A 24356-nucleotide genomic window follows, 5' to 3' on the forward strand; every position below is an offset into this window, starting at 1 on the left:
TAGATCTATATTAGTAAAATAATTTTATAACAATATTGCTAACATGGATCTAGATTCTTTACACAGATTTGGATTATTGAGTCTAAAAAAAAATTAATAATCAGTAACTTGGGGAAAATAATATAAACATTTTTAAAATAAATTCTCTTATTGTCTGTATGAATGTTGAATTTATGTGATGAGTATGTTTTGAATTATGAGGAGACCAGAGACAAAACTTATTCTTTTCGCTCAGCAACGCTTTGAAATTGAATGAATACGTGTATCACTATTTGATTTTTCAAACGCATGAATATAAGTAGGAATATTCACTAGTTAAATCGTACAAAAAACTAGATCCGTTTTTTTTTTTAAATTAGAAAAAAAAGGAAAAGTGCCAAAAAATCATTAGCTTATTATATTTATATACCCAGGGGTGATTGTGAGCACAACACAAAAATCCTGAAATTTCTTGAGTAGAATCATTAAAGACACATTTCAAAAAATTAATGTCTTCCTGCAGCATAATTTAAATTAATAATTACGTATAAATTTACTTTTATTTCTAATTACATTTATTATTCTACCAGAAAAAATATTTACAAATGAAAGAGTTGCCTAGTAGAAATTCTAATTCTAATATTTTTAAATAAAATATACACGAATTCTTAAACATAAATGCGATCAATTTCTTGAAACCTCTGGACCTTGGATTGCCGGAAATTTCTGGATCCTAGTTAGCAAAAAATTTGAAAATCCGGATTTTTTCTGGAGCACAATCATCTCTATATACCACAATATATGAGGAAATAGTCGCCTAAATCTGTAAAAAGTCTCCACTTTTTAAAAAATAAGTTTTTAGACACTTTTTTGCTCAAAAGTTTTACCGTAGTCACCCAAAAACGAAATAGGTAGCAAGTATAGTTTGTCTAGGGTAAGAACTCCCCTCGCCACAAAGTCTGAGGCCGTCTTTTGCTATGGAAACAAGAATAGTGCTTCTGGAACAAGGCAGCTTTTCTTCACTCTAGGGCTAACACAATAGACTGAAGAAAAAGATTTCCTTTCACTCGTCAACCCGAGCCAAAACCTCTCCTTAAACAGTGACCCCACTTCCCAACTTGAAATGGTTATACTTCGTTACCATAGTCACCGCCACGGGTCCAGATGAATGACTAGGGGAGTTCTTACTTTAGACAAACTATAGTTGCATTTTAGTCACCAATAGAGACCCTACAATTGAAACTCACTCATTACCTTCAATAGCATTTTCAATGTCCCAATTGACTTCAAAAACATGTGGTTCTGGAACAATGAGACTGAATGTCAAATCAAAGGATTTCATTGCTTTGAGGTATCTCATTCGATCTTTGTCAGGCTGTTAATTGGAAAAAAATTGAATAAATAAGCAAATAATTTAAGAGGAAAGTTTTCATAATTCAGTGTAGATAGAAAAAATAATTTTTTTTTATGTAATGTGAATGTATAAATTTTAAAAATAAATAAACACTAATTCTTTTGTACCTGTTGAATATTTTATTATACAGCTTTCTTTTTTAAAAATTGGTTGTAAAAAGTTTTACCAAATTTGTTGATAAAAAAAGTACAGGGCTGAAAATCTAAAATATGAAAATTAAGGACAAAATTGCCACCCAATTTAAGGACAATTTATGGATGCTGATTCTCTGCTGGGAGCAATTTTTACGATACCAACATGGATTTGCAGATATACAATTGGTAACAGTTTTAATAGTTCCTGCACTTAAGTGAAAAATGAAAAAAAAAACTCGGATTTTTAAGTAACAAAAAAAAAATTTTTTTTGGTTTCTTTTTTTACAAAAAAGGGGAGAAAATAGGAAAAACGCTGAATAGTAGCAAAATACAAGGATTCTCTGGTGAAAAACAGTAGAGTGTGATGAGAAAGATAAGAGCTTTTTATATATTTCTCACACATTGAAGGCTTTTATGTCATTGAATCAAGGAACTGGACACTGGAAGTAGATTCATATTGTACTTGACGCACTATGAAGACTTCGTTGCTCATTTTGTTATTTACTTTGTTTAATGGCATATAACGTAATTTTTAAAATTGAAATTTCTTCAATTCTTTTTTAGATAAATAATATTTATTCTTCTCGTAAACTTATACAAAAATTTGGAAAAAATCACAAAAATTTCAGGACATTTATTGAAATGTTTATTAATAATTAAGGACACTTTCTTTTTTAAAAATTCTTGAACAGATTACACATTTTTTTAAGTAATTCATCTTGTGTCACTTTTTGAAAAATATACTTGAATTTTTTTTTTACCCCCAATTTTACGTTATCCAGCTTTGTTCGTTTTTTAACGATAGTTTAAAAAACGAGCGAACGCTAAGGCAGTGTTTTCATCTCAGAAAAAAAATGGGTGAGAATTTCTCACCCTTTCTCAAAAACAGGGTGAGATTTCAAAAAGTTAAGTGAGATTTCAAAAATTAACAAAAAAAAAAAAAAAAACACCAAGATACTTGAAAAAAAAATCATTTCTTTAATTATAATGCATTTTTAACATCTTCTAATTCTTAAAGCATTGAATATTTTTGCTGCATCATCATATGGAAAATGTTCTACATCTACTTTTTCATCAGCTATTCTCATTATGTTGCTCAAATGCGTATTTGTTTCGTTTTGATCGTTTCTACCCACATTTGTTTCATTTTCATTTGTCCGTTTCGGAGTAGAAGATATTGACTTTACAAGGTATTTGTCCATCTTACATTAACGAGCAAAAAATTTGAACATCTTACCTAAAGAAACCTTACCTACGGTAAACACGTGGTTGCAGAGAAATGCGTTCTGAAAGAGGTTCCGTGGTTCGGAAGTATGGTGTTCTGTTGTTCTTAAAGGTTCTGAACAATACTGGTAAATAGGGAAGCTAGATAATGGGGCAGATGTTGAAAATAATAAAAGATCCAGGAAGAAAAATGAAACGGATTTTATTCTAAATGGCGCAAATGAGAAATTTTTTTCAAAATGCGAGAAATTCGCGAATTTTGAAATTGGTTTATAGAATGCGCGAATTTCTCGCGGTAATCATTTTTTAATGCGAGAAAATAAAAAAATATGCGAGATTCTCACGTTCTCGTGCTGCAGTGAAAACACTGGCTAAGGAGAACTTAAAATCAGGGTTCCAAAGTAAATATACCAGGGGTGATTGTGAGCCCGACTCAAAATTCCTGAAAATTTCTTGAGTAAAATCACTAAATTTCAAAAAATTAATGTCTTTGCAAAGTTAAATCATTGATGATATTTTCACAACAGGATAATTCTAAATAAATTATAGGCAGTATAATTCATATTAATAATTATGTATAAGTTTACTTTTATCTCTAATCATACCTATTATTCTACCAGAAAAAATATTTACAAATGTAAGATATGCCAAGTACAAATGTAAGATATGTCTAGTTCTAATATTTTTAAATATAATACTCAAGAATTTTTATACATAAATATGATCAATGATTTCTTGAAACTTCTCGGCCTTGGATTTCCGGATTACAGCTAGCGAAAAATCTGGAAATAGGAATATTTTCAGGAGCACAATCATCTCTGAATATATATTTGTTTCTAAATACAGCATATTCATGGGTGACACTCAAAAAAATTTATAAGACTGAACTTATTTTCTTACTAACTAACACGGTCTAGCGTTGTTCAACAGAATTTTCAGAAATATATTGCCCAATGACTGCAAAAAGCATCTATCCATGAGAATGGTCCACATATTATATCAATGACTTATTTATTTTTTCTTTAAAAAAATTACTTATATGTATATATTTTTACAGCAAATAAAAACACAAAAGCTACCTCATATCTCTTTTTACACCACTTGCTGAAAAATATAAACTACAACTTTTTTCTTGGAGCCATTCACATCTTTACACATTTTTAATTTCATCATCAGTTTTTAATTCAAACTTCATAATTTTTTTTTAAAAAATAATCACAATTTGAGTATTGAATTTTGATCCTTTCAACTTTTCTAAAAATAAGGGGAGAAAACAAACTCAAGCAAATTCAACGCTGAAGATGTCGGAAGTTCAATCGTTTTCCAATTCTTTTATTATGGTGTCACATCATTATTTGATCATTTTGCAATAATTACAAAAAATAATATTTTTGTTAAAAAGGATATTATTTTGTAAAATTGTCTTTAACCAAAAATATTTTTTAATTTTTATAAGGAAGAGAGAATTTTTTTGAAAAATTCAAAAAATAAATTGGAAAAGATATTAATTGTAGTATGGAATTCAGCTCACTGGCTTTTTCTCAAGACTGATTTCAGTCTTCAGGACAGAAGAGTGGTACCCATGAGCAGCATGTTTAAGAACTCCTTTCCGGCAGAAAAAGAATTTTACTTCCTTCACGTTAACCTACAAAGAATTACGTGTCCGGAATTTCCTTATTTATTTAGAATCCAATTAATGTTTTTGAAAACTTTTTGTTTTATTTTATTCATTGAAATGAGTTTTATAGATATTAGTAAAACAAATTTTAAGGTGGTAAGTATTTATAAAACTTGAACTTTGAATAACTTGTAAAAATATTTAATAAATTAAATTTCGTAACTAGTTTTCATGAACTCATTGCAATGATCAAAATGAAACCAATATAATTCAAAAGAAATTAATTACTAGATAAACAAGGAAATCAGGGACATATACTGGACATATAAGTTAAATCAGGACACATAGATCAAATCTGGGACATATAGGTAAATAAGGAGGGAGCGAAATCCTTTTTATGTCAGAATGGAACCCTTAGGAATGATCAGAAACATATTTGATAAAAAATAAAAAAAAATCTAATTTTAGAATATTTTCAGCTTATCAAGCTATGAAAAACTTTTGTTCCGATTAATTTAATTAATCGAAAGAAATGTTTTTTTAAACAGTTTTCAAGTCATACAAATTTTAGAGATAAAAGTAATTTACATTTTTATCAGCAATATATGATGAGGCAGGTGTAAACAGCTTTTGCAGCCTTTCTACTTGAACTATTTTATTAACCAGAAGCATGACATCAGAAGCAAGTTTCTTACTATCTAAATGATCAATGAGAAATCAATTGCAAAACATAAATATGCCTCAAAATTGTTAATAAGGGATAATGCTAGAAACAGATAAAATAGTTTGTCAACAATACAAAAACAGATGATTAAATGCTTAACTTATTAAAACAGATGTCGTGTTGACAAAAATAAATGTGCACCTGAAAAAAAACAGAACCAATTTTTTATGGGTGGTCAGACGGTCTTTATTCATTTGCTGATGGTAGATCACTCATGGATTTTGACGTAGTTTCTGGTCTGTATTACAAGAGTATTGAATTGATAACTTGAAATGAAGATTGCTGTGATCTTACTTTTCATTGTTCAGCAGAGAGTAATGTGTTTCTTCTTATTGAAGTTTAATATGTTTTTAAATGAATTGTTTTTCCATGGATATTTAGCTTCTGTTTTAAGACCAATAGTAACCGACCTACCCCCGAAGGAGTTTGCGGATAAGGGTTTCACCCGTTTGCACGTGACTAAACACTACCAAACTACAGAAAAGTAAAAGTACTAAATTAAAAAGATTAAAACACATAGGAAAAATCCCAAAACCGAAAAAGTAAAATAAAATAAAACAGAATAAAGAATAAAAGTACTTAAAACATCAAAGTGGATAAAATCAACCGACAATAAAAGTGTCAAAAATACAGGTAAAAACATATAAAAGTAAGGTCAATTAAAACATCAAAGGGTAAAATATGAAAAATCACATTAAAAATAAAAAGACTAAAATAAGCCCAATAGAAAAAATAAAATAGTCGACTAAAAGTTCAAGTGTCTCCCTTTCAAGGCTAAGTGCCTCTAAGATTAAAATGTTCTAAGGTAAACCAAAGTTTCACTGAGGTGATAACACTCAAAGATGACACCAGGTAAGACAGAGGGTGCTGAGCTTGACCAAGAGCAAGATTTCATTTTGAATGTCCTATGTATAAGGAAGATGCCAGTTTAAGGAAACGGCAAGTGCCGGAGTAAAATACTAAAAGCAGAAATTTAAAACCAGAAAACCTAAAAGCCGAACGTTTAAAAATAAAACCAGATAAAATTAGTCAGGTGTGCTCGCAGGGGCAAGCAGATCATCGAGGGTATATTTAAGAATTTCGATGATTTTCTCCCTGCAGTCAATATCAGCATAAAGTTGATGTTGAGTGTATTGATCCCATTTTCTGCCACGGATCCTCTGGAATTTGGGACAAAATTTTATGAGGTGGTCAATGTCTTGTACTCTGCCACAAAATTTACAATTTGCTCGTTTATTGAAGAATTTCTGCTGATATATTCCGAAAACTCCGTGGCCAGTTAAGAATTGGTTTAAATAGAAGTTTGACTGCAGGCGAGTTAGTGTGGGATCTTTAAAGAAATTATATGTCTGCCTGCCCTTTGTTGATTCACTCCAATCAATTTTCCATTTATTCATTGTGACTTGCTTGATGTAGCTTCTGTTTTAAAGAAGATTACTATTAATTTGCATTAACGTCATTGCAACTATATCACAGTAAATATTTCATGCAAAAACTAGTCCCTAAAGTTCTTGAGTCAAACTTTTGCAGCAATTCCACTTTTTTTAAAATTGCAAGTGAACTATACTTCCCCTTTATCGAATTATCATTAGTTTTTCCAGTAATCGATTGTTTAGATAACAAAAAAGTGCTTTATATTAAAACAAAAAATATTGGCTTAAAAAATATATATGTTATTACAGGGTGCGAAGCCAAATCTTTCAACAAAAAATAAGCACCATTTAAATACTTTTTAAGCACTACATGCATTAACAAAATGCAAAATAATTTTCAAAGCCTTCCACATGATCATGAAAAAATTACTAGTTTTAGACAAAGAACTTTTTTCTTGGTAATGTTAGCCACCATAAAAAGATTGAGAGATTTTTCAGTTGGATTTCCAAGGGTGGAAAATGAAGCCTGAAATTGAGAATATCTTGCAAAATGCAGCAGAGTTGCACATGAGAGAGCAAGAATTTCACCAAACCCAGCTCAGTAGAGGCACACGTGGACCCGTAAGTATTTCATCAAACAAGTACAATAATTGGCGCTTTCATACACTAAGGACCAACAATACACCTAAATACGTTGTGCTTGAATTGTGAAAACGTTGAATAGAACAACGTGAAAACCCCGCTTTTGCATAATACATAGCGAAAATTGACATTGTAAAGAAAAAAAAATTCACTTCCAAAAAGGGAAAATTAAGCACTTCTTTAAAAACACCCAATAAAAAAAGCACCTCTAAGGGCTTTTAAAAAACGAAAATAAGCACCTTAAAGCACTTTTTAAAAACCCTATGCACCATGTACAGTGGAACCCCGATTTTACGTTGTCCGTTTCGTACGTTATCCCGCTTCTTGCGTCATTTTCTGCTGATCCGTGAAAATTGTCCATACCGATAATGTTAAAAAATCCCGGATTTTGCGTTACCCCGTTTATGAAAACCCGCTTGATGCGTTTTTCTACCAGCAGGTCAAATTAATTTTTTTTTATTCTACAACTCTCACACAAACTTTTCCCCAATTTTTTGAACAAGAAAAACTTGCTTTTCAGCTGTATGGAGCAATTCTTGCATTCTTTCTGTTCCATTTGTCAATAGGGGGGTAGGTAACAAGCATAAAAACTCTAAAACAATTTTTACTTGCAATTGTAAATCAAGAAGCAAATTTGCAATAAAATGTTAGTATTGAATGAGTTGTAGATGAAATTGTAGCTAAAAACAAAGAGGAAGTGAAGATTACTAATCTTTTCCATTAATTTAACTAGTAGGTGTCAATTTTTAAAAATATGCATAGATTTTTCTTAATCCCGATTTTACGTTATTCCGCTTCAAGCGTTTTTTATCGCTAGTCCGACCGAAAACGTAAAATCGGGGTTTCACTGTATTATGAATGGCCAAAATCAAGAGAATGTCGACTTTCACCAGTGAATGTCAATAATCACAAAGTCGCTTTGGTGAACGTCCAAAATATTTGTTATATCCAAAGTGATATTAAGTTATTTATTGATTATTATATTTCTTCGATATCTTTGATTTTTAAAATAGTATGAATAGTTCGACTTTTTAAATAGTATGAAAAATAATGCAAATTTTTCTTCTGCATTTCAGATGATTGTTTGGCTAAACGATGGTTCTATTGATAATTTAAGAGTTGCATCTAGTACTAAAGATGTAGATTGTTCACATTAATCAAACAATTTAACCAAATTGTATTACAAACAAAGTTATATTTATACTTTAAATACCTCCTCCATTATTTAGAACAAATCCATGCCTTTTAGTACCAATAACAAATCTAGGGCAATCCAAGAAGTGTTTTTGTAGAATGACAATCGTCAACTCTCCTTCAGGTTTTTTGTAAGAACTCCTTTCATTAAACACTAAGACATCATTCAATTCTGTAAGTAGAAAAATATCTAAGAAAACCACTATCAAATAGTCAGCAACAGTAAAATTTTTTAATTCTTTTTTTACTAATATTTCCTAAATTATAAAAATTATCCATGTAATGAACTTTACATACATGTGTTATTGAATGAACTTTATATACATGTAAATTGGTCACTGGTTACATGCAAAAAATTTTACATATGCACAATTAATTAAAATAAAGCTGAAATGTTTTGTTGGTCAACTAATCAGATAAACTGCTATTTTATTGAGTACTAGAGGGCAAAGCCCCCTGTACTCAATAAAACCATGATTGCTTCGAAATAATTGTTTTGAATCGAAATAATTGATCAAAATATTTATTCGAAATAATTGCAACCCCAATGATTGCTTCGAAATAATTGTTTTTTTCTTTTTTCTACTAAAGATAAAAATATTAATTTAACATCTACTGTTTGCTTATGCTCTTGCGCCTCTAAATATTACTATCGATTAGTATTATAAACATTTAGATCTCTTGGTGAACAGAAGTGATTTTTTCAATTATCATTTTTTTAAATAACATTTATGTTCTTAATACATTATATTGTTCAAACAAATTTGATGAGTTCTCAACCATAATTTAAAATTTTCGCTAATAATAGCAGTACTGAAAAATAACTTTAAATTAGGGATACAAAAATATTTAAAGGAAAACAATACCTTTACGACTTTTGTTAATTTTATGCTGATGACAACCTAAACGATATAGTAATGAATAGGGGAAAACTGGATCTCACCACGTGATTTTCCGGCCAATAAAAATGTGTCAACAATGGAAAACGGTATCAGACCATTATGATTTTATGTTATATAGAGATATGTTGATGACACCCTTTTTCAAAGCATCATTCTGACACAAGTATACAACTTTGCTAACTACTGTAAAAGTTTGGTATTGTTGTTTTTATGTACCATGAGCAAAGGGGAAGCAGCAATCTGAGAAACAGGGTCCTAATAGTTTGAGCAGGACAGCTGTCCAAAATTTGGAACCCTTAATGTTAATTTTGCTTTGTGTATTTCACTATATCTCAAGAACTTGTTAAGCAAATTGAAAAGATTTCACACACAATCATAAAATTCCATTATCCGAAGATAATTCCCTGCAAAAAATATTTACTATTTTCTATTATTTTATTTAATAATAGTCGAAAAAATTTTGTACTTTTCCTTACATTTTTTAGCCACAGTTTCATCATGTTGGTTTACAGTTTTATCAGTATTAACGACTGAAATTAGTTTATGATGGTCAAAATCAGACTTTTGCGATCTTAGACCAATGGACCATGGCTAATTTTGAGCCTTCAAATTGTTTGGAGGAAATCTAAAGAAAGAATAGTTACTTCTTTTCTTTACTTAAGGAAATTTTTCAAAACGCATAATCTCTTAGGACAAAAGTTTTTTTCTTTTTTTTTTTTCTTGAAAAAACTGGTGAAAATTGATCCAGTTTTTTTCTTTTTCTTTACAAAAAATGAATAAGAAATTATTTTCGACAGTTTCTTATTTGGGGGGGGGGAAACCAGGGAGTGGGGGTTGGTTTAAATGTTATGAAAAAAATTACAGTATAAACAAAGATTTAACAATTTGATTACAGGTTTATTTTGAATTTCAAAACATTAAAATCAACTCAAGTGATCATCACGGCATATTCAAAATCCTCATTATCGGATAACTTTTTCAAAACAAGTTAAAAACATTTACTAATTTATGGTTAACTGTTTAATTTTATGATATTTAACGCAATAAAAATGGATATATTACATTTTCCATACCAAACATCTGCTTTATAATTAATAAATCCTAACAAACTTATAGCAAATCATCAAAATTAACCATGTGATTTACACAAGAAAGATGCTGCACAGTGGTGTCATCTGCTAACGGGGTGGTTCATCTATAAAATCTAATTCTAAGCAATGTATTAAGAAGTAATCAAAGTAATTCTAAATATTCCATTAAGAGGAAATCAATGCAATTCTAATTCAACAGTCAAATCTAAGAATATTTTAAAGTATTTAATAAAAGAAAAGAAAGTGTTTACATTTCAATTTAAAGCTCAACAGCTACATGAAATTCTACAAATTGATTGACTATTAAAATTCAGTTCTTTTTTGTTTTCAGAAGTGCGTATGCGCGTTGTTACTTCTACGTTCAACCAGAGTGAGAAAGAGAAAAAATGTTACTTGACGGGCACATCATCTATAGTAAATAAATATAATTACAATCTAGCCGATCCATTTTTACTATAGAATGAACCTTAGACAGGCATAAGAAATAAAATAACGTTACAAGATTGCCCACATGAAACACGGGCAAGTGCAAATTTACAGGTGACTTTCGCCCGTGTCAGGCATGGGCAAATGTGTTAAAGGGGATAAAAGCATTAACAGGGTTCAAACTCAATTTCAAAAAGAAAAAAATAATTCTGACTTTTTCAGGTAAATTTCAATGAAAAATGAGAATATATTTTCATCAGAAAACTTTGATTCTTTTATTTGCAATGTGAAACATTATATTTTCTATGAAAAAAAATATAATTAAATGAGCATGGGAACATTTCAGTTTGACTACAATCTATAATTGTTTCAACAAATAATTGTAATAGATGTTAGAATTATTTAACTTGAATCTCAATAACTGATTACTGTTACTGACAATTTTAAGACTGGTTTTTGTAATAAAAAAAAATTTAAAAAACTGCGACCTTTCCTAACTATTCCCTGATTTTTGGAGTTGAAATAAACTTCCCTGACAATTCCTGGTTTTCTCCGTTCTGCCTGACCCGTCGGAACCCTGATTAAGCATTTCCTGCAGGTAAGGTTCATAGATATAGAAATGAACGGCCTCTTTTTTTAAAAATTATTTTATACTATTAATTATTCTATTATTCTTTATTTATAATTTTCATTTTATTTATTTTTTTATTATATTATTTTGAATCTGCTCTCAGAAAGTTATTAGTTTTGCTTTGTTCTGGAAAATTTAGTAGGCATCATTTGGAAGAGACAAAATCTTTTAAGACTTTTTTTTTTTTTGTAAAATTAAAAAAAAGAAGAAAAAAAAACAAATTCAAAATATAGATGAGATTTTATGTTTGAGACTAAAAGTTCTGATGATTGTGCAGAAATCAATCAAATCAAACTTTGAGAAATACAAATATATTCAATATTAAAATTTGTGCTTATTGGCTGAAAACTTTAAATTGAGCTTAACACGATAAAGAACACAAAATAAAACATTTAAGTAATATGTTTGACAAAATACTTGTGATATTTTCAGATTCCTTTATTATTGCTGCTTCTTCATTCGAGGTGATACTCATAGACCATTGAAAATTAAAAACTGGCTGTGATGTTTCCTCATTTTTCAAGCTTCCAAGTTTCAATAATTCTTCCCAAAATAACCCTTGTTGAACTTCTCTATCATCTAATAAAATTTTTACGAAAATGGTGTGCCCAACCTATATTAAGAATGAAGAAAAAAAACAATCACAAAAAAGAGCTTGCCTATCACATGGAGATAACAAAAAATACAACTCGAGAACAAACCATATATTAGAATAGACAGTGTTTTGTTAAAGATGGTTCTAATATACATTATGCCTCAAAGCAATTATCTTCTTTAACACTCTACCACATGCATCAAGTGTTCGTTAGATAAAACAGATTTTTTGTTTTTCAGTTTGACTCGATAGTTGCTTTTCTCGTAATCCAGAAAAAAAGTGTCAATAAAAAAATACTACACATTCAAATAAAAAAGTTTTATTATTTAACTTTAACCAAAAAGTTTTTATTTGTATTTATTTATTTATTTAATTTTTGAAGTTAACACTTTTGTTACTTTAATTTAGTAGCATGTATATTTGTTATTTTTTTTAATGTATCTTGCAGAAAGATATTAGTATTAGAGAGGTATATCGCAGAAAGCCCAAAAAATTTCAGCCACAGGGTTGCTGCTATTATTTGGTTTGATTGCCAATTTGAAATCTTAACTTTTAAACCTCATAAGTTAATGAAATTATAGTCAAGAGAGAAAGCTTCAAACAATTTAGGGTGCTGCTGAGAATTTTAATTATATATATTTTAATATAATTATAAATGTTCAGAATATTTTTTCAGTGTGATTAATTCATTAGATATATGCAAGGCAGTCTTAATAGCATGTAGAGCCCCCAGGCACAGACAGGGTGCGTAGCTAGATATATCAACAAAAAATAAGCACCTTTTAAGTACTTTTTAAGTACTCAAAAAATACTTTTAATCACTTTCCAAAATAAAATCACAATTAGGATCTTTGCAGTTATATTTTATATTGCTTAAAGATCTTAATTTATAAACATAAAATAAATAAAATTCAAAAACATTATCAAAAACTTTACACAATTATGTTAAAATAACGCCGACTTGGTGGCCTAGAGGTTAGCGTGCCTGACCGCGGAGCCGATGGTTGCGGGTTCGAATCCTGCTCCTTCTCTCTGTTTCCTATGTCCTTTCTCCTTTGTGTGATTGTGTGAGTGTGACTCGCCCTATAAACGGGTTTGTGGTTGTGTGACGTGGGCGTTGCTGCTTCACAGCCGTGGCTTCGCCACAGGTGCCCACTAGGTAACAAGTGAGTAGCAGTTCTGGCATTAAGAGGCCAATGAGACAATACATTGCAAGTGCCCGCCATTAAAAAAAAAATTTAAATAACTAGTTTCTGATAAATATTGCAGAGAAAACTGTGAAAATCATGTTTTTTTTTTTTTTTTTTTTTTGTATTTCATGTATTTCAATAGACATGGCAAAGAAAAAAATCTCTTTTTAAAAGATAGAAAATTAAGCACTTTTTACACAAACCCCGAATAAAAAACTATAGCACCTTTAGGAGCTTTTAAAAAATTTAAATCAAAATAAGCATCTTTAAGCACTTTTTGAACCTACACACCCTGACAGAAGTGTTTTGTGCCTCTACAACATGTCACATTGTTTGAAATCAAACTAAAAAACTTCACATACAAGAGATAAAGCATTTTTAAGATATGCATTAATTTTACAAATATTGATTACCCCAAAAATTCAATGATTATAAAATAAAGCATTCTACAAAAATTTAAAAAAAAAAAATTTAGTTTCTAATCAGTTGCAATCGTCGAATAATAAAATAATTTTCAAAAAAATGGAAGCTAAATTATTAAGTTTAAAAATAACATAAAGGTATAACAATCAAGAAAAAATCGAATGGTATCAAACATTTAGTCAAACTTAGCAATTATTAAAACATCTTTCAATGTACATTAGCCATAACCAATTTAAAAGTTGCTGTATCATAGTGCTGCTTAATTCTAAACTCTTTCAATCATTACTTTATTTAACTAATTTCAAATACTAAATAGATTTGGTGGTGATCAAGCATTTTATTATGACTTAACATAAAACCTTCTCACGCTAATTTATTTTACAGGAGCGTATGAATCCTGCAGGCACAAATCGAACAGTAAGTGAAAGTTGAGTACTAAAAAATTCTTCGTAACGTGGAAAAATAGATGTCAGTTGCCTTTTTAAATTTTCTTGGTGATAAGTTCAAATTATTGGTGTTTGCATGATAATCAATTACTATTTGTTGAAAAGAAAAGCAAAATGCACACTTTACATAATCAGGGGACTGTCTAAGTTTTCATAGGTGGTATCTATTTTGTGAAAATTTCGACATAATTTGTGCAAATTAAAAATTGTATTAAAAAATCAACACAAAATATAATAAAATAAGAAAATATTTTCAAAAATTGTCACTAAAAATAAAAAATTTCTGTACATAAAAGTTTCAAAGAGAAAAAAATGCTTCATAAAAAAAAATGGTCAGTTAGAATAAATTTAGAATAATGTTTAAAATAATAGTTCGAATTTCGACTTCTCGTAAACTTTAGAGAGGGACAGCCTCGTCATTTTATTTTAAAAAACTCTGCGAAAAAAAGCTCGCTATAATATGGCGTGAAGGACTGGTTAGGCTTACCTCACAGCACTTTCTAACCAAACACGTGTTACTTATTTGTAGAAGAGCTCCTTTTCCTCGGAAAAGCTCCTTCTTTCCATAGATTGCAACGAGAACGGGATTGCATTGTACTAGTGCTTTTTCTACCACTTCATGTAAGGAACAGAGTAGCTGATGCTTCTTTTCTTCCACAACGTTTTGGGATCCCGAAATGCCTTTAGCAAGGCTTGGGGAGAAAAAGCAAGACGTGTGGGATTCTTCTACTACATCATCAATCCCTGTTCCAGTGCATACGTAATTAACCTAGGAGTTTATTGTTTTTACGGAGATACAACAACAAAATTTTAAGAGCCGGGGGGAGTGAACTTGCTTTTTTTTTAAAGTATTTTGTGAAGCTAACATTTTTCCTTAAGTTGAATTTGTGACAGTACCGCTAAACGGTAGTAAATTTGCCCTGGACATATCCCTGACAATACAATAAGTTTCTTTTAAAAATATGTAAGACAATGTTGTTCATTCTTAATTTTTCTTAAAATACAACTTACATAAAGTAAAATTCTCAAGGGACACTGCGCAGGTGTGCTCGTGCGTAAAGACATATATCTTTTATATATGTTTTATGGACATATGTTTTAGAAAGAAAAAAATAATAAAATTACCATTTCTGACTGCAAGTTTTGACAATCATTATGAGGAATAGGATACCTATAAACTTCCGTCGTTTTCCACCATAAGGGAATTCCAATAAATATAAAGGTTAAAATATATACACTCGTAGTAATAACAGTATTGACATCTGAAAAAGAAATTAATCTCAGTAACAAAAAAAAAATTATTATTATATTGAATGGAAGATTAACATATAAATCATATCAGTGGGGAAGATTTCTGTATTAATGTCTGTACAAAAAGAAAAAAAAAACACTGGAGATACTTCTACATTTTATTAGAAGATTTTTTCAAATAAAAAATTCTTTCTGATTGTAGGTCATCATGAACAGGTACCGTTTCAGAATTAACTTTTAATCCCACCAGAATTATTTCAAAAGACATCATACTCACATCATTTCACTTCATTTTTGAGAAAATCGCAGATTTTTGAAAAAATGTTTGCACTTTTATACAACCCTATATTTATTAAAACCACAGGTATAAGTTTCGTATTAAAAAAAAAAAACCTCAAAATAGCTAATAAAAATCCGAAAATGTTAAGCGTAAAAACACTTTTTAAATAATTGAAAAACTATACGAATTTTGAGCAAGAAAAAGTAAATGCTAGAAACATTTATAAACATAATGTTATCAATTTAACTAATAATGAGTGATTAATAAATCATACGAATGCCAATAAATAATTTTAAAATCCAGTGAATACGAATTTCATAATTCATAGTCACGTGAACATGAATTACAATTAGTGGTCTTTTCTTTCGAGTCTCGAGCTTGATTTTGGAAGACTTTCAAGATTTCTCGAGAATAACACGGGGCAACAAAATTTTTGTTACATTTAAACAAATACTTAATCTTGCCTAACTTGGCTGTAGAAATTTCAAATCTGAAATTAATTATGCTCTTAAAACTACTATTTGTCTTAAATGACTTTTTTAGCCTATTTTATTTACCTAAATGTTTAAAACTTCATATGCACTAGGCAGTCACGTAAATGTTGCAACAAACTCCTAGGAGATTTAGGGCAATCATCAAGATTAAAACTACATAGGAATGAAATGTTGTGGTGAATCACTAAGGGAGGATTCCCTATTATGATCTGTTCAGAAGCAGGTGAAGAAACAGTTCATAATAGAGAAGTGTCCCAAGCCATTTATAACACCATTTTTGGGTTCCAAAGCATTTTTAGTCATAACGATGAGCCCTAATTCTCCTAGAAAATTTGTTGCAACACTTATGCCACCCCCTGTCATACTTAGGTTGTACATTATGTGTTTCGATAAAAAATGCCTTTTTAACAAAACAGTTGCTTGGAAAGAGCAACCGATTACAGATTTGGAATCAATAGTATTAGAAACAAAGAGTATCGAATACTTATCAATTAAAAAATTGCATGAAGCAGAAAACATTTGTTCCCCAGTGATTTAAGTTAGAATGGTGTAATTTTTGAGCGTATGAACTAGTTAAGAAAAGAAGAACCGCTCTTACTACTTAACTCTTCAGCGGACTTTGTGGCATCAGCCAGATTAACCTTTTTCTGAGGAAAATAAAGATTTGCAAAATAAAATAAAAACGTGTAATACTGGAATTAATGTTCAGGAACGGCGCTCCAGGGCAATAATTCCGTATCGTGATTTGTTGCGCCAACCAATTGCCAGGCATTTTTTAAACTTGGTCATCTTTTGTTATGTTTTTTTTTTTCTTCAGTTTCTTATGGGACACTGTCCGAGAGTTGCAAAGTCTTGGCTATTACTCTGCCTTAGAACATCAAACTATAAGGATATTAATATCGTTATAGTTTGAATATCAGCGAATTTGTGTTTCAAAAGCTATCTTAAAAACAAAACTTTTACCTAAGTTACTTTTATCCATTGTTTTTTCTAATAACACAAGGATCTTAAAATCTTGATTTTAATTCCATATTAGAATAAATTATATACATTTAAAAAGAATTATCAATTTTAGTTTTAAAATCTAAATTGCATTCAAATTACAAATGTTCATTTTTTTCCTTACGACTAGTGCGATCCTAGCGATCTATTTCTGTTGCATTTAAAACTTATATCATTAATCTTTCATGCTAATGTTAACCCGTAACTATGTAAGCTACAAGCTTATATTATCAGACACAATTAAATCATAATGGCAACAGACATGACTGGTGTACAAAAATGAGAGAAACTCATGAAAAATGATAGGCAATAAATTGTGTCAAGATGGGGAAATTCATAAAATAGCAAGCTTATTCGAATATTATTGTCTATTCACGCTATTTTCGACAATTATGATAGGATTTTCTAAAATTTCTTTGCTGAGGCAATCCTCTGATCAGAGCATAAGATGTTGATTAGTGTGTTTGTTTATTTTTGAATTTGTGATGACAGTGTTTAGTTGATGGCTCCAAACAAATCTTTGGAGCAAAACAATTATTTAATGTGGTTCGCATCTTTTGTATATCAAAATGTCCAAATGTAAATCAACGACAAGGTGTTTCCCTGCCTTTTGTGCGTGGACGTTGTTAATAGCTACAACCGCATTGTTTTTCGTATTTCCGTAAGTCATTTGTTTATTTGTAATTTTTTTTAAACAATTCTTTTTGTTCCATTTCATTTATGAAATGAATTAAAAGGATAATACGCAATTCAAATTTTTCTATTTTTTAAATTTAAAAAATTCAGAATGTGAATAAGACAAGACTTGTAAAAAATTTTATCAGTTTGCTTATCAATAATGTAAAATGCGTTTTACCGATTCTTCTTTATTTTTGTATTCAATAAGTGTGAAGATTATTACAATTTAATAATTTTAAAACTAAAAAGGAATTTTAAATAAAGTTGCATTAAGTTCAGTCTATTGTCTCGAAAGTTGATAAATCCCAGACTTAGTGTTAAATTTGTTCACCAATCACTTTTCAGAACAGATTTATATCAATAATGATTAATATTGCTTTCACTTTACGGCAGCATATTAGGATAGATTTCCGCATCTTGATCTGTGGCAGAATAATTGCCACATCTTGGAAACTTCCAAGCAGTGGCCCGCAGGAAACTGAAAAGAAAACATCACAGAGAGGGACCAACTCGAAAGGTATAACTCGTAGCCACCCCCGGGCAAATATCTACATGTTATTTTTTAAAAAAATTGAAAGTTTAAAATCTATTTGGCACCTTGGCGATTATAGGTAGTTGGCACAACAGATAACGACAAGGAAATATCCCCTCATATTAAGCAGATACTCTTAAGTTGAAGGTTGCATTTGTAAACTGATTTCTTGGGGGGATTTTCCTATCGGGATCTGTGGCCGGATGATAAGTTTTCGTAACTTTTGAGCAGTGGTTTGCGAGAAACTAAAAAAAAAAAAAAAATCACAGAAAACGACCTACCTACTCGTGGCCTCCCTTGGGCAAACCTCTATGTGTTTTCTTTTTTTTTAATTTTTATGTTTAAAATTAATTTGGCATCTTACCAACTCTAGTTGGTTTAGATATTCAAACAAGCATTAAAGAAGGGAAAAGTAGTAAAATAGAATGTATGTGTGTTCGTAAGACAGTACTTCTTTAGGAGACACACTGTCTACAAACACACAGGAGCCTTTCTGTTGTCAGTGGAAAAACCAAAACTGACAGTGCCCCAAGGCCCCATAATGGATAAACAAGTAAGAAAATCATTACCAGAATCTAAAAACACTGAAAAATAATGAACTAGCATTACTACTTAAAAGTTCAAAAATTAAGACTTAAAAATGAAACTCCTACTTATAAATCAAAATATAAATATAGTTACAGTAAGATTAACCAAAATAAATTATAAATTGCTGACACCTGTTTGAAAATCTTGAACAACAAAACAAAAATATTCAATGAGCCAAAAAATTCTTCCAAGTGTTGCCATCTGCTTTGGAGAAAGAAATTCTTAATTTTCACCGCATACGCCTATTTATGCAGGCTTCAGTATCCGCCAAACTATTTTAATGTATGTAAAATATTTAGAATTAAAATGTCAAAATAGTAATTAAAAGGAAAATTATTATTCTTTAGGGTAATCCTTAAAGTCCCAATAGCTGATAGAATATCTGTTTTATTATAACAAATGAATTTAAAACTAAGAATTTGCCCAAAAACAATATTCTAAAAAATCTTAAATTAAAGGTTGGAATTAAAATGTGTTAAACTAATTATGCTAAATTTATCCCTTCTTTTATCGTATTAACATATCTTATTTCTCAAAAGAAAATTTTTAAGCTGAAAATCTCTATTTTCCAATTACTGCATTTTTGGAAGGAAAAAGAATAAAGTCTACTAGAAATTTGCCAGATTATATTAAAATCATGGACAAAAAAAAAGTTTTAAAAAAGACTAAACTTATTAGAAAACAAAGCAAAAATCATTATTAATTTTTAAACAAAAAAATTTAGCACTAAAAATCTCAATTTCACTCTTTCACATTGTTCTATTTTTAGAATTATCTGAGTTTTTTTATTGCTATACAGAAAAAGAAAAATTTCTTAGTTTTTGAAATATAACTTAAGTGTTGAATATCACAGTTTTCTTTGTTACCTGCTATCTTTCTTACTGTACTGAAGAAAAGTGATAATGCTGCTTTCTTAACTCTTAAAACATAAAGTGTTGAAAAAGCGATGAAATTTACTTACCAGGGATAAAATGTAAAAAAATAAATCAGCAGTACAAAACTTGTGGTTCAGTTTAAACTAATCAAGTTAAAATTCTTCTAATTTCTGAATATAATTTTAAAAAAATAAATCAGCAGTACAAAACTGGTGGTTCAATTTAAACTAATCTAGTTTAAATTCTTCTAATTTCACTTTTACATTTGTCTTCCAAAATATAAATTTGGAAGTCATGTGCAAGTTTCAGAATTTAAATATGTGTAAAAACTTTTCTGTAAAATACTTTGCCGAAGATTTGACCAAACAAATTTTGGCAAAAAGACGAAATAGGTGGTCGACTATTCGCTACACCCCTAGTATGTATGCACTCTATTTTAACTTGGGTAATCTCTTTACAGTGCTAATTCCTGTGGCAGAATTTGTTCGGGCTTTCTGCGACAAACCTTTTTAACCTTTTCTTTCTGCATGATGCAATTAATTATAAATAATAACAAGTATATATGTGGCAAATTTAAAGTTACAAAAGCGTTGTGTTTCACCCCCATAAAAAATCTTTATAGAATAACAATGAATATTATTTCTTTTAATTGCATTTGTCATACTTTTTTTTTCTAATAATATTAGTAATTCTCTCGCATTTTTTTAGCGTCCCTTCAACTTAGAGATATGAAGTAATATCTCAAAGTTGTCATTACTGTAATTATAAATAAATGTTAAAATAAATATGTAGGTAAAATTTTCAATCAATAAAATTGGGTCCAAATGCAATTTTTTCTTTTTTTTTTTTTTTTTGTTAATTGTTTTTCTTTTCATTTAAAAAAAATATATAAAGCAATGTGTTTCTAATTTCTTATACCCCTCCCTACCCTTGTCATCAAAAAATAAGCAAATCATTAGGGCACTTGCATAATAGTTTAACGATCCAATTGGTTGAAAAGTTTGCTTTCATATTCCAACAGGGATCATTGTGTAAATAGCTGCATTGTAAATTGTGGTTCTAACTGGCAATTGTTTTATTTCAGATGCCGTTACTTAACATATGAGTATCATATAGCTATTCCAATATGTCAAGCTTTTGTCACGTTTTTTGTGATTGTGAATTTCTCTTTGGCTACCTTCATGGATCCTGGAATTATTCCAAGGGGTATGTCTTTTAATTTTGTTATCTCTACGGGAAACATTGGGAAAACCTGGAAAATACAGGGAATTTAAAAATCATCTAAACTAACAAGAAGTTTTGATTCTTTCTTTACAAACTAGGAAAATGCAGGGAATTTTATTTCTTATTTTCGTCTTTTAAAAAAGGCTGACCACTTAAAGCATAATCTATGGGATAGGATGATATTTCTGCTATACTAAACTATTTTATTCACTATAGCATTATTTGTTTTAAGTAGGTTAAGCTGTTCCTTATTTCTTTAAGTTTTTCAGGAATTAAAACTAGTATAATTAGCCTAATACAGCTGAGACAAGATCACAGTGATTGTTGTGTTTCCTCTTTATATATTGTTTATAATACGTACAGGGAAAACGGAATTTTTTTTCTTCCAGATTTCAGTGGTAACTCTGATAATAAATGAAATGCATAGTTACTTAATGATTTTTTACAAGAAATGGAGTGTAATAATTTTTACAGGAATAAAAACAGAGCATGTTCTTCATAAATTAAATGCTGTAAATTTTAGTCTGATTAGGACATAGTAAATGAATGCCTATAACAAAAGCATGCAAATTAAAAAATAATTTGTCTGAAACAAACTTCATTTGTGTTAAATATCTGTTACTCCTAATTGGTAACTTGGAAAATACGGGGAATTTAAATATCACCAATATAAACAGGGAAAATACAGGGAATTTGTTTCTTATTTTCATATTTGTTTCTTATTTTAAGGATGATATTTCAGTTATACTAAACTATTTCATTTACTATAGCATTATTTAAGTATGTTCAGCTGTTCATTTTTTTTCTCTAAGTTTTTCCAGCATTATAGTTAGCCCAATATAGCTCACATAAGAGGGCAGTAATTGTTCTATTTCCTCTTAATATATTGTGTATAGTGTATACTGGGAATTTTTTTTCCAGATTAAGTGGCAACCCTGTTTATGTAAGATGTCATTTTAGAGTTGTATGATATATTGAAGCTTTCTTTCTTAACCAGTGTTTCATAAAGGGGTTTGTGTGGTAGGTTGACCCGGGGTAATTCACGATCACTCTGTTTCTGGGGTAAATAATGATCACCTAAGTTTTATTTTAAAAAAATTATTTTTTTTTTAAATTTCAGACATGGACAAGAATGCTTGTACACTTTACTAAAGTATAACTACATTTAGTTAATAATAGTTTTTTGTTTAATCTAACAAAATAAGTATCTTTTAAACTGCTCTCTGTATTTTCCATTTCAAAGATGGGTTTCAAAATGTGCACATTTCTTCAAAGATCCCCCTCCTTCTCTTAATAATAAATATTTTGAGTTACTTTCTTTTTCCTCGATATAAAAATAGTGTAAGCTTTTGTTTAATTGTTTCACATCTACTGTAAACATTATAATTGATTGTAGGAAACTATATCAAATGTTGTCCCCTACAGATAGGGTAATTATTGATCACTGGGGTAATTCATGATCATTGTCATTTCTTCTTATAAATAGTTTAATAAATAGTTAATTTACTTTTCTTAAATAACAGTTCATATTTATTAAGTGGAACAACTGTAAAATATATTTTGACTATAATCACAAAATTTGTTTTTAACTGTATACAAGACACATGTGCTCTGATATGCACCATTTCTAGCTTGTCTTACCTTGCTTCTATCTTAATTTTATGTGTGTATGTTGTTAGAATAATTTTTAAGTTTATAAATTAGCTTAGTATAAATATGGTGAGAAATTATTAGCCTAAAAAGGATACTAAGCTTCTAGAAAGCAAAATTAGTGAATTTCTTTTAATGATTGAAAATGAAAATTTCAATGTGAGAGCTGCTGACAGAGCTGTTGAGTTGACATACATTACTTTACTTTACACTTTCACTTAATGAAGTTAAAAAATCCAGCAAAAGTAACCCATGAGGGAACTCTCTTATATTTCAGCAAAACATGAGAATGAGTTGGCTGATTGCCTAAAATGTATGGCATGATGCAAAGATTTTTGGAAAATTTAAAGTGTTAATCTTTCTTCATGCTTTTAAATAAATAGTTTTATTAGCTGCTTAAGCATATATTTTTGGTTTATTTGTTTGATCTTAATGGCTTATTTGTTAATTACCATTGTATAATTATTTTTAAACAGCCAATTTACTATAAAAACTGGTCATCAGTAATTACCCCAGAAATGATCAAGAATTACCCCGGAAATGATCAAGAGAAGGGGCAATTCCTGATCACTAGATGTTTTAAATTCTAATTAGATTTTCAAACAAAAGAAGGTAGAATAGGACTCATCTCATATAGCTTCAAACTTCCAGTAAATATTAAAATTCTATCTTGAATAGTTTTTTCACAAAATAGATGTTTGCATTTTTTGATCAATAATTACCCCAGGTCACCCTATTTAATATTATTGCATACATGTATTGTAGAAATGGAATCTCTGAATATATTATTGTAATGGTAGAAAGTTTACTAACAAAATGGGTATTTTAATATTTAAGTTCTACCAGTCACTCTTTTAACCAAGGTTGGCTTTTTTGCTGCCAGAAACTGGTTTTTACCACGCGAGTGGCAGAAACTGGTTATAACCGGTAAAAACCGGCATGTAACTCCATGTAACTGTAACAAACTTTTAATTTGCAAAAGATGCTTGTGATATTTGGATTAATCTAACAAAGGAAGAAAATCTTATGGCTGTTTGTGAAAAGGAAGTGACATACAGATTTAAACAGGCAGTTACTGATTATCATTTGCTAGCTTATATGCTGCATCGAAAGTATTTAGGATTGAAATTATCATGTGCTCAAGAAGAAAGTGCCAGAATTTTACTCGCCAATATTAACCCAGATTTTGTACCTTATGTCCTAGCTTTGCAAAACAAATCAGCCCCATTTCCTGAAACTTATTTTTCCAGTAGCTATCCCAGCTGCTGCATGGTGGTCAAGTTTTAAAAAATATGCAATTAATGAAAATTTCATTAATCTTGCTTGTTCCTTGATGGCAATGCCTGTTAGTTCTGCTGGACTTGAGAGAATCTTCTCAAATTTCTCGTCCGTGCATGGCAAATTGAGAAATTGTTTAGGTTTATAAACTGCATCAAAACTTGTCTTTTGTTATAGATTACTGCAGAGTGCAAACAATGTAATATTTGATTTTGAATGGTGATAATTTTGTAAATAAATTGTACTTTGTTTAACATTTAATTGTTTTTTCTATGAATTATCCATTGTATGTCAATCTCAGTACTTACTTTTATGCCATTTTCTGAATTTCTGCCATGCCAGTTTTAACCGGTTTCTACCAGTAGTTTTAACCACCTCGGCAGAAACTTGCTAACCTTGCTTTTAGCGGAAATAAAGTTAAACAATGTATATAAAGTATTTTCAGAATAAGGCTTCACGTTTGAATTTAATTAAAATTAATACTTTTTTTTCTCTTTC

General features: G+C 29.6%; 2 protein-coding genes across 3 annotated transcripts in view; one reads left to right on the top strand and one right to left on the bottom strand.

Moving 5' to 3' along the window:
• Positions 1-17226, bottom strand: part of PIG-S (phosphatidylinositol glycan anchor biosynthesis class S) — a 57609-nt gene extending 40383 nt beyond the window's left edge. The window contains exons 1-7 of one of the 2 annotated variants that reach the window (XM_071182927.2): positions 16995-17172; positions 16725-16913; positions 15132-15268; positions 11770-11965; positions 8322-8474; positions 4958-5067; positions 1234-1354 (exon numbers count right to left, since the gene is read on the bottom strand). In XM_071182927.2, coding sequence (XP_071039028.2) covers positions 1234-1354; positions 4958-5067; positions 8322-8474; positions 11770-11965; positions 15132-15268; positions 16725-16803 — 796 coding nt within the window. In that variant the 5' untranslated portion in view covers positions 16804-16913; positions 16995-17172. Of the gene's footprint in view, positions 1-1233; positions 1355-4957; positions 5068-8321; positions 8475-11769; positions 11966-15131; positions 15269-16724; positions 16914-16994 lie in introns of both variants that reach the window. The other variant, XM_021146476.4, reaches the window with a different exon arrangement.
• A 39-nt stretch (positions 17227-17265) lies between these two features.
• Positions 17266-24356, top strand: part of LOC107440706 (palmitoyltransferase ZDHHC8) — a 35663-nt gene continuing 28572 nt past the window's right edge. Inside the window, exons 1-2 of the mRNA XM_043053382.3 lie at positions 17266-17694; positions 20791-20912. Coding sequence (XP_042909316.2) covers positions 17603-17694; positions 20791-20912 — 214 coding nt within the window. The 5' untranslated portion in view covers positions 17266-17602. The remainder of the gene's footprint in view (positions 17695-20790; positions 20913-24356) is intronic.

This window comes from Parasteatoda tepidariorum, chromosome 7 (genome assembly GCF_982258835.1).
Source record: "Parasteatoda tepidariorum strain Cologne lab strain chromosome 7, Ptep-v5.0, whole genome shotgun sequence".
Classification (NCBI taxonomy): Eukaryota; Metazoa; Arthropoda; class Arachnida; order Araneae; family Theridiidae; genus Parasteatoda; species Parasteatoda tepidariorum.